General features: G+C 41.3%; 1 protein-coding gene and 1 long non-coding RNA gene across 2 annotated transcripts in view; both read right to left on the bottom strand.

Moving 5' to 3' along the window:
- Positions 1-754: 754 nt before the first annotated feature.
- LOC143291482 (uncharacterized) lies at positions 755-1,507 on the bottom strand. The gene is made up of 2 exons (XR_013056526.1): positions 1,412-1,507; positions 755-1,066 (listed from the first exon to the last, which is right to left on the bottom strand). It is a non-coding gene; the product is annotated as an uncharacterized LOC143291482 (long non-coding RNA).
- An 829-nt stretch (positions 1,508-2,336) lies between these two features.
- LOC143291398 (uncharacterized) overlaps positions 2,337-10,996 on the bottom strand; it is an 18,919-nt gene continuing 10,259 nt past the window's right edge. Inside the window, exons 5-10 of the mRNA XM_076601238.1 lie at positions 9,885-10,009; positions 4,736-4,876; positions 4,156-4,248; positions 3,264-3,356; positions 2,546-2,637; positions 2,337-2,357 (exon numbers count right to left, since the gene is read on the bottom strand). Of these exons, the coding sequence (XP_076457353.1) occupies positions 2,337-2,357; positions 2,546-2,637; positions 3,264-3,356; positions 4,156-4,248; positions 4,736-4,876; positions 9,885-10,009 (565 nt within the window). The remainder of the gene's footprint in view (positions 2,358-2,545; positions 2,638-3,263; positions 3,357-4,155; positions 4,249-4,735; positions 4,877-9,884; positions 10,010-10,996) is intronic.

Here is a 10,996-nt window from a genome sequence, read left to right as displayed (position 1 = left end):
TGGTGATGGTGGTGTGGGTGATGATAGTGGTGGTGGTGGTAGTGATGGTGGTGGTGGTGATGGTGATGGTGATGGAGGATCGTGACCACCGTGAAGAGACAGCCAGTGAAGGAAGGAGCGGGGAATGGGGGGCGGGGTGGGTGGGTGGGTGGGGGGTGGTGGTGGCGGAGGGGTTGTGGGGAAAGAAGGGGGAGGGAGGGAGAGGGGGGGGATGAGGGACGCACATTCAGGAGGGACGTTTTTCACTGCAGCCACCATCTGTTCCTCTGTCTGTCTGTCTGTCTGTCTGTCTATCCGTCCTTCTGTTTGTCCGTCCGTCTGTGCGCCTGTTTTCCTGTCTGTCTGTCCGTCTATCCGTCCTTCTGTCTGTCTGCCAGTGTGTCATTCTGTCCATCCCATTCGGTTTCTGTGTCAGTCAGTCAGTCAGTCAGTCAGTCTGTCTGTCTGTCTGTCTCTTCCCTCCGTCCGTCCATCCGTTTGTGTATCCGTTCGTCTCTTCTTCCGTAGGTCTGTCTGCCAGTATGTCATTCTGTCTGTCCATACGTATGTCTAACTGTCTGTTCATGAGTCTGTCTGTTCATACGTCTGTCTGTCTGTCTGTCCAATCGTCTCGCTGTCTGTCTGTTCATACGTCTGTCTGTATGTCTGTCTGTCTGTCCATTCGTCTGTCTAACTGTTTGTTCATAAGTCTGTCTGTTCATACGTCTGTCTGTCTGTCTGTCCAATCGTCTCGCTGTCTGTCTGTTCATACGTCTGTCTGTATGTCTGTCTGTCTGTCCATACGTATGTCTAACTGTCTGTTCATGAGTCTGTCTGTTCATACGTCTGTCTGTCTGTCTGTCCAATCGTCTCGCTGTCTGTCTGTTCATACGTCTGTCTGTCCATTCGTCTCTGTCTGTCTGTTCATACGTCTGTCTGCATGTCTGTCTGTCTGTCCATTCGTCTGTCTCAGTGTTTGTTCATAAGTCTTTCTGTCTTTCTGTTCACACGTCTATCTGTCTGTCTGTCTGTCAGTCAGTCAGGTCCAATGCTGAAGAGGTGAGCAGCATCGTTCAATCCATCCCGTCTGAAAGACACACAGAAACTTCATTATATCAGTTCAGTTCCAGTGTGTGTGTGTGTGTGTGTGTGTGTGTGTGTGTGTGTGTGTGTGTGTGTGTGTGTGTGTGTGTGTGTGTGTGTGTGTGTGTGTGTGTGTGTGTGTGTGTGTGTGTGTGTGTGTGTGTGATAAAGAAAAAAAGTCTTTGGACTTTCACAAGTGCACGTTTGTATCTGGTGCACATAAACGGGCGCACAGACATACATTCACACGCACACACATTCACAAACGCATAAACATACATACAAGCACACACATACACAGACGCACCGACACACACACACACACACACACACACACACACACACAAACCTGCTTCTTTGTCCTCATCCTTCTCTGCCTTTCCTTTGTCACGGGCTTTGTTCCTTTTGATCTCCTCCACATCCACATACATGGCTCCCCCTTCTGGAGGAGAACAAAGAAAGCAGTGAGGAGAAGAAGAAGTAGTAGCAGCAGCAGTAGTAGTAGCAGTAGCAGCAGCAGTAGTAGTTGCAGCAGCAGCAGTTTTAGTAGTAGCAGTAGTAGTAGCAGCAGCAGCAGCAGCAGCAGCAGCAGTAGTAGTAGTAGTAGTAGCAGCAGTTTTAGTAGCAGCAGCAGCAGCAGCAGTAGTAGCAGTAGCAGCAGCAGCAGTTTTAGTAGTAGCAGCAGCAGCAGCAGCAGTAGTAGCAGCAGCAGTAGTAGTAGCAGTAGCAGCAGCAGCAGTTTTAGTAGTAGCAGCAGTAGCAGCAGTAGTAGTAGTAGCAGCAGCAGTAGTTGTTGCAGCGGCAGCAGTTTTAGTAGTAGCAGTAGTAGTAGTAGTAGCAGCAGCAGCAGCAGTAGTAGTAGTAGCAGCAGTTTTAGTAGTAGCAGCAGCAGTAGTAGTAGCAGCAGCAGCAGCAGCAGTAGTAGTAGCAGTAGCAGCAGTAGTAGTAGTTGCAGCAGCAGCAGTTTTAGTAGTAGCAGTAGTAGTAGTAGTAGCAGCAGCAGCAGCAGTAGTAGCAGTAGCAGCAGTAGCAGTAGTAGTAGTAGTAGCAGCAGCAGCAGTAGTAGTAGTAGAAGCAGTAGCAGCAGTAGTAGTAGCAGAAGCAGCAGCAGCAGTAGTAGTAGTAGTAGCAGTATAAGAAGACGTAGAAGAAGAAAGCATCATTATCACTATCATCATCATTGTTGTTGTCATCGTCATCATTTTCATCATCATCACCATCATCATCATCATCATCATCAGCAGCAGCAGCAGCAGCAGAAACAACAGCATGACTTAAAGGACACGGTTCTCTGTCTGCTATGTTCATCTCCCCTTTCTACTACTTCTTCATGATCGTTCGTTTTTGTCGTCGTTATCGCCATCCTCCTCCTCCTCCTCCTTCTCTTCCTCCTCCTCCTCCTCGTCGCTTTTGTAATAATTACCAACACACACACACACACAGAAACACACACACACACACACACACACACACACACACACACTGCTTCTTGGTCCTCGTCCTTCTTTGCCTTTCCTTTGTCACGGGCTTTGTTCCTTTTGATCTCCTCCACATCCACATACATGGCTCCCCCTTCTGGAAGACAACAAAGAAAGCAACGAGTAGTAGTAGTAGTAGTAGTAGTAGTAGTAGTAGTAGTAGTAGTAGTAGTAGTAGTAGTAGGAGGAGGAGGAGGATGAGGAGGAGCAGCAGCAGCAGCAGCAGCAGCAGTAGTAGTGAGCAGTAGCAGCAGCAGTAGTGGTGAGCAGCAGTAGTAGCAGTAGCAGTAGTAGTAGAAGAAGAAGAAGACTGAGAAGAAGAAAGCATCATTGTCACTATCATCCTCATCACCATTGACATCATTATCATTATCGTCGTCATCATCATCATCATCAACAGCAGCAGCAGAAACAACAGCATGACTGAAAGGACACGGTTCTCTCTCTAATATGTTCATCACCCCTTTCTACTACTTCTTCATGATCGTTCGTTTTTGTCGTCGTCATCGTCATCCTCCTCCTCCTCCTTCTCTTCCTCCTCCTCCTTCTTCTCCTCCTCATCCTCGTCACTTTCGTAATAATTACCAACACACACACACACACACACACACACACACACACACACACACACAGAGAAACACACACACACACACACACACACACAGAAACACAGAAACACACACACACACACACACACACACACACACACACACACACACACACCTGCTTCTTTGTCCTCATCCTTCTCTGCCTTTCCTTTGTCACGGGCTTTGTTCCTTTTGATCTCCTCCACATCCACATACATGGCTCCCCCTTCTGGAAGAGAACAAAGAGAGCAACGAGTAGTAGTAGTAGTAGTAGTAGTAGTAGTAGTAGGAGGAGGAGGAGGAGCAGCAGCAGCAGTAGTAGTAGTAGTAGTAGTAGTAGTAGCAGCAGCAGAAGAAGAAGACGGAGAAGAAGAAAGCATCATTATCACCATGATCATCATCAACATTGACATCATTGTCGCTATCTTCCTCATCATTTTCAACATCATCATCATCATCATCATCATTAGCAGCAGCACCAATAGTAGTAGTAGCAATAGCAGCAGCAGCAGCAGTTTTAGTAGTAGCAGCAGCAGCAGCAGCAGCAGCAGCAGTAGTAGTAGTAGTAGTAGTAGTAGTAACAGCAGCAGCAGCAGCAGCAGTAGTAGTAGTAGTAGTAGTAGTAGTAGTAGCAGCAGCAGTAGCAGCAACAGTAGTAGTAGTAGTAGTAGCAGCAGCAGCAGCAGCAGCAGCAGTAGTAGTAGTAGTAGTAGTAGCAGCAGCAGCAGCAGTAGCAGCAGCAGCAGCAGCAGCAGCAGCAGCAGCAGTAGTAGTAGTAGTAGTAGTAGTAGTAGTAGCAGCAGCAGCAGCAGTAGTAGTAGCAGCAGCAGCAAGACTGAAAGTACACAGTTCTTTGTCTTCTTCTTCCTCTTCTTTTTCTGCTTCTTCTTCATCATCGTTCATTTTTGTCGTCGTCGTCGTCGTCTTCTCCTCCTCCTCGCTTTTGTAAATATTGCCAACACACACACACACAGAGCCACACACACACACACACACACACAGAGCCACACACACACACACACACACACCTGCTTCTTTGTCCTCATCCTTCTCTGCCTTTCCTTTGTCACGGGCTTTGTTCCTTTTGATCTCCTCCACATCCACATACATGGCTCCCCCTTCTGGAAGAGAACAAAGAAAGCAACGAGCAGCAGAAGTATTAGTAGTAACAAATGAAGAAGAACAAGAACAAGAATAAGAAGAAGAAAACAAGAACGAGGAAAAAGAAGAAGAACAAGAAAAAGAAGCAGGACACACACACACACACACACACACATACACACACACACACCCACCCACACACCAGGCATTCATACCGATACAATTTCATTCCTCTCTTCAACCATCAACAATCGCAGACAGACTGGGAAAACTAATCATAACAACTGTGGAAAAGGTGAGTGTTGAGAACTGATTTGAATTGGGACAAAGACTGAGCGTGTCGGACAGAATTTAGGGAGTTTGTTCCAGATAACAGGTCTAGTGAAAGAGAAAGCACGTTCCCCATGGAGTTTCTTTCGCCCCCCCCCCCCTACCTCCCCATTCACCCCCCTCTTCCATCCCCCGCATCCCCTCCCACCCACACACACATATACACACCACACACACCAGCAGAACGAGAAGGACCGGGAGTAGAGTTCCTTTCCCTTGCTTGATCCATGTTTTCATAGAGGGCGCTGCCGCCAGTCCCGGCCACGCCCATGATCTCCGCGCCTTCGTACAATGTGTTGGTGATCATCTGACAGTTGTCTGAGAGAGAGAGAGAGAGGGGGGGAGACAGAGAGAGATAGAGAGAGACTAATCAGTGAAATGTTTAATGTCATTAGCTGTATAGCTCTCGTGACATTGCAGCTACTAATCAGAACAAAATGGTTTCAAAACAGATAAAATGGTACAGAAAGGGAAAAAACAGAATTGAAACAAAATAAACTGATAAGAGATTTAGCGACACTTTGGCACTTTGAAATTAGCTTAAAGTACATGTGTCTTTTTTTTTCCAGTCGTTCGTCTCCAAGGTTTGGACAGTACACAGAAAACAAAGTACATATAAATCATATAATAAAAATTTACGCATGTAACATCGACACACATCTTATCACTACAAACACATACTAAGTACATATAAATCATGAAATAATTATTTATGCTCGCACGTCAAAACCCCTCATATCAATACGAACACATCATATAATCACATTGTCGAGACTGACCATCCAAATGTAATCATTCTTTTTTTTTTATATATGCTTTTTTCCTCATAGAACCCATACTAATTTTTTGATTGATTAATGAGTATTTGGACCGAAGATGGATGTTTTCCGTATATTTATTGCCTCGAATACATATCTTGCAAGTGAAAGTATCATATCTTCATTGAGAGAGAGAGAGAGCTCGGAGAGAGAGAGAGAGCTCGGAGAGAGAGAGAGAGAGAGAGAGAGAGAGAGAGAGAGAGAGAGAGAGAGAGAGAGAGAGAGAGAGAGAGGAATTATTTATTGTCATTGCCAAGAAAAGTATTTTGACAAGGGGGCAACAACATAAATTCACATATTTTTGCTTCAAAATAACAAAAACTCTCTTTGTTTTCACAACCATTCAGTCAATTGAAACCAAGAAAATATGCAGTCATTGCAAACACTTAAGTCTCATCCTGACAAAAACTCAACGAAATGGAACGAAGGAAAAACAAAAATATAATAATAATAATAATAATAATAATAATAATAATAATAATATAATAATAATAATAACAAAATGAATGGGGACTGACTCGACCATCCAGAGAGAGAGAGAGAGGGATGGGGGAGAGAGACAGAGAGAGACAGAGAGAGGGGGGGTGGGGAGAGAGAGAGAAACCCAACGAACAAAACATGTATTTCAGTTTTTCATTTCTCCGTTGATGTGTTGTGTTGTGTTGTGTTGTGTTGTGCTGTGTTGTGTTGTGTTGTGCTGTGCTGTGTTGTGTTGTGTTGTGTTGTGTTGTGTTGTGTTGTGTTGTGCTGTGTTGTGCTGTGTTGTGTTGTGTTGTGTTGTGTTGTGTTGTGCTGTGTTGTGTTGTGTTGTGCTGTGCTGTGCTGTGTTGTGTTGTGTTGTGTTGTGCTGTGTTGTGCTGTGTTGTGTTGTGTTGTGTTGTGTTGTGTTGTGCTGTGTTGTGCTGTGTTGTGTTGTGTTGTGTTGTGTTGTGTTGTGTTGTGTTGTGCTGTGTTGTGTTGTGTTGTGTTGTGCTGTGTTGTGTTGTGCTGTGCTGTGTTGTGTTGTGTTGTGTTGTGCTGTGTTGTGCTGTGTTGTGCTGTGTTGTGTTGTGTTGTGTTGTGCTGTGTTGTGCTGTGTTGTGCTGTGTTGTGTTGTGTTGTGCTGTGTTGTGTTGTGCAGTGCTGTGTTGTGCTGTGTTGTGTTGTGCTGTGTTGTGTTGTGTTGTGTTGTGCTGTGTTGTGTTGTGCTGTGTTGTGTTGTGTTGTGTTGTGTTGTGCTGTGTTGTGCTGTGTTGTGCTGTGTTGTGTTGTGTTGTGTTGTGCTGTGTTGTGCTGTGTTGTGCTGTGTTGTGTTGTGTTGTGCTGTGTTGTGTTGTGTTGTGCTGTGTTGTGCTGTGTTGTGTTGTGCTGTGTTGTGTTGTGTTGTGTTGTGCTGTGTTGTGCTGTGTTGTGTTGTGTTGTGTTGTGTTGTGTTGTGCTGTGTTGTGCTGTGTTGTGCTGTGTTGTGTTGTGTTGTGTTGTGTTGTGTTGTGCTGTGTTGTGCTGTGTTGTGTTGTGTTGTGCTGTGTTGTGTTGTGCTGTGCTGTGCTGTGTAGTCTTGCGCTGCGTTAACCTGTGCTGAATTGTGTTGTACTGTACTGTACTGTACTATATTGTGTTGTACTGTACTGTACTATATTGTGTTGTACTGTACTGTACTGTACTATATTGTGTTGTACTGTACTGTACTGTACTATATTGTGTTGTACTGTACTGTACTGTATTATATTGTGTTGTACTGTACTGTACTGTACTATATTGTGTTGTACTGTACTGTACTGTACTATATTGTGTTGTACTGTACTGTATTGTGTTGTATTGTATTACATTGTTTTGTACTGTACTGTACTATACTATATTGTGTTGTACTGTACTATATTATGTTGTACTGTACTGTATTATATTGTGTTGTACTGTACTGTACTATATTGTGTTCTACTGTACTATATTATGTTGTACTGTACTGTATTATATTATGTTGTACTGTACTGTATTATATTGTGTTGTACTGTACTGTACTATATTGTGTTGTACTGTACTGTACTATATTATGTTGTACTGTACTGTATTATATTGTGTTGTACTGTACTGTACTATATTATGTTGTACTGTACTGTATTATATTATGTTGTACTGTACTGTACTATATTGTGTTGTACTGTACTGTATTATATTATGTTGTACTGTACTGTACTATATTATGTTGTACTGTACTGTACTATATTATGTTGTACTGTACTGTACTATATTGTGTTGTACTGTACTGTACTATATTGTGTTGTACTGTACTATATTATGTTGTACTGTACTGTATTATATTATGTTGTACTGTACTGTACTATATTGTGTTGTACTGTGCTGTACTATACTATATTGTGTTGTACTGTGCTGTACTATATTGTGTTGTACTGTGCTGTACTGTACTATATTGTGTTGTACTGTACTATATTGTGTTGTACTGTACTATATTGTGTTGTACTGTGCTGTACTATATTGTGTTGTACTGCACTATATTGTGTTTTACTGTACTATATTGTGTTGTACTGTACTATATTGTGTTTTACTGTACTATATTATGTTGTACTGTACTGTACTATATTGTGTTGTACTGTACTGTATTGTATTGAGTTGTACTGTACTGTATTATATTGAGTTGTACTGTACTGTATTATATTGTGTTGTACTGTACTGTATTATATTGAGTTGTACTGTACTGTATTATATTGTGTTGTACTGTACTGTACTGTACTATATTGTGTTGTACTGTACTATATTGTGTTGTACTGTACTGTACTATATTGTGTTGTACTGTACTATATTGTGTTGTACTGTACTATATTGTGTTGTACTGTACTATATTATGTTGCACTGTACTGTACTATATTGTGTTGTACTGTACTTTATTATGTTGTACTGTACTGTATTATACTATATTGTGTTGTACTGTACTGTATTATACTATATTGTGTTGTACTGTACTGTATTATGTTGTACTGTACTGTACTATATTGTGTTGTACTGTACTATATTGTGTTGTACTGTACTGCATTATGTTGTACTGTACTGTACTATATTGTGTTGTACTGTACTGTATTATATTGTGTTGTACTGTACTGTATTATATTGTGTTGTACTGTACTGTACTATATTGTGTTGTACTGTACTGTATTATACTATATTGTGTTGTACTGTACTGTATTATATTGTGTTGTACTGTACTGTATTATACTATATTGTGTTGTACTGTACTGTATTATACTATATTGTGTTGTACTGTACTGTATTATGTTGTACTGTACTGTACTATATTGTGTTGTACTGTACTATATTGTGTTGTACTGTACTGTATTATGTTGTACTGTACTGTACTATATTGTGTTGTACTGTACTGTATTATATTGTGTTGTACTGTACTGTACTATATTGTGTTGTACTGTACTGTATTATACTATATTGTGTTGTACTGTACTGTATTATACTATATTGTGTTGTACTGTACTGTATTATACTATATTGTGTTGTACTGTACTATATTGTGTTGTACTGTACTATATTGTGTTGTACTGTACTGTATTATGTTGTACTGTACTGTACTATATTGTGTTGTACTGTACTGTATTATATTGTGTTGTACTGTACTGTATTATATTGTGTTGTACTGTACTGTACTATATTGTGTTGTACTGTACTGTATAATACTATATTGTGTTGTACTGTACTGTATTATACTATATTATGTTGTACTGTACTGTATTATACTATATTGTGTTGTACTGTACTGTATTATACTATATTATGTTGTACTGTACTGTATTATACTATATTGTGTTGTACTGTACTGTATTATACTATATTATGTTGTACTGTACTGTATTATATTATGTTGTACTGTGCTGTATTATATTATGTTGTACTGTACTGTACTATATTATGTTCTACTGTACTGTATTATATTGTGTTGTACTGTACTGTACTATATTGTGTTGTACTGTACTGTACTATATTGTGTTGTACTGCACTGTATTATATTGTGTTGTATTGTGTTGTACTGTACTGTACTGTTCTGTGTTGTTCTGCTGTGGTTTAGTGTAGTGTGGTACATTACTTTTTGTTGTCACAACAAAAACAACAAGAAGAAAAAAAAAGGATGATTAATTAAAAAACAACAACAACAACAACAAAAAACACAAGATTAACCCCCCCCCCCCAAAAAAAAAAAAAAAACAACAACAACAAAAAACCAACCAAACAAAAAAACAGCTTTAACAATAACAAAAACAACAGCAAAAAAATAACCCAAACATCAACAAACAAAAAAAGCAATAAAGTCAAATCTAAACGAACAACTGACGAGTAGGTATAAAATACAACGAAGGAAAGAATGAATGAATGAAGGAAAGAAAGAAGGAAAGAAAGAAAGAAAGAAAGACATACAGAAAGAAAGAAAGAAAGAAAACAGAAAAGAAAGAAAGAAAGAAAGAAAGAAAGAAAGAAAAAAAAAGACATATAGCTTTCTTCAAACCACTCACGATCATCGTCGTCATCATGCGAAAGCTGCTGTTGCTGTTGCTGTAGTTGCAGCTGCTGTTGCTGCTGCTGCTGTTGCTGCTGTCGTTGCTGCTGTTGCTGCTGTCGTTGCTGCCGAGGAGATCGTCTGCATAAAGAAATACAAATGACGATGCTTAAAGCATTCAAACTGTGTGTTCATCAGCATTCTGCACATCTCAAACAGAAACAGACAGAGAGAGAGATAGACAGGCAGACAGACAGACAGACAGACAGACAGACGGAAGGAGACGGAGACGGGCAGGCAGAGACAGACACAGACAAGGCAACAGAAACAGACATACAGAGACAGGTAGACAGACATAGAAATAGACGGCAGACAGACAGACAAACAAACAGAGACAGTCAGTCGTACAGACAGACAGACAGATGGACCGACCTCAGGATGGGTTCACAAAAAAGACAAGTTGGTAGGTAGGTAGTTGGAGAGACAGAGAGAGAGAGAGGGAAAGAGAGAGAGTAAGTGAGAGAGAGTGAGAGAGAGAGAGAAAAGAGAGAGAGAGACACACACACAGAAGATAGTAAGAGAGAGAGTAAGAGAGAGAGAAAAGAAAGAGAGAGACACACACGCAAACAGAGAGAGAAAGAGAGAGAGAGAGAATAAGAAGAAGAGAGATAGAGACAGAGAGAGCGAGAGATAGTAAGAGAGAGAGAGAGAGAGAGAGAGAGAAAAGACAAAGAGAGAGAGAGAGAGAGAAGACAGAGACACACACACACAGAGTGAGAGAGAGACAGACAGACAGACAGAGAGAGAGAGTAAGAGAGAGAAGAGAGAGAGAGAAAGGTAAAGAGAGAGTAAGAGAGAGAGAAGAGAGAAGAGAGAGAGAGAGAGAGAGAGAGAGAGACAGACAGACAGACAGAGAGAAGAGACACACACACACACACAGAGTAAGAGAGAGAGAGAGAGAGGGGGGGGGTAAAGAGAGAGAGAGAAGAGAGAGAGAGAGAGACAGGCAGACAGAGAGAGAGATAGCGAGAGAGAGAGAGAGAGAGAGAGAGAAAGAAAGAGAGACACACAGAGACAGACAGACAAAGAGTAAGAGAGAGAGAGAGAGAGAGAGAGAGTGAGAGAGAG

Source organism: Babylonia areolata, chromosome 17, assembly GCF_041734735.1.
Source record: "Babylonia areolata isolate BAREFJ2019XMU chromosome 17, ASM4173473v1, whole genome shotgun sequence".
In the NCBI taxonomy this organism is placed as follows: Eukaryota; Metazoa; Mollusca; class Gastropoda; order Neogastropoda; family Buccinidae; genus Babylonia; species Babylonia areolata.
This window is presented reverse-complemented; position numbering and strand designations above follow the sequence as displayed.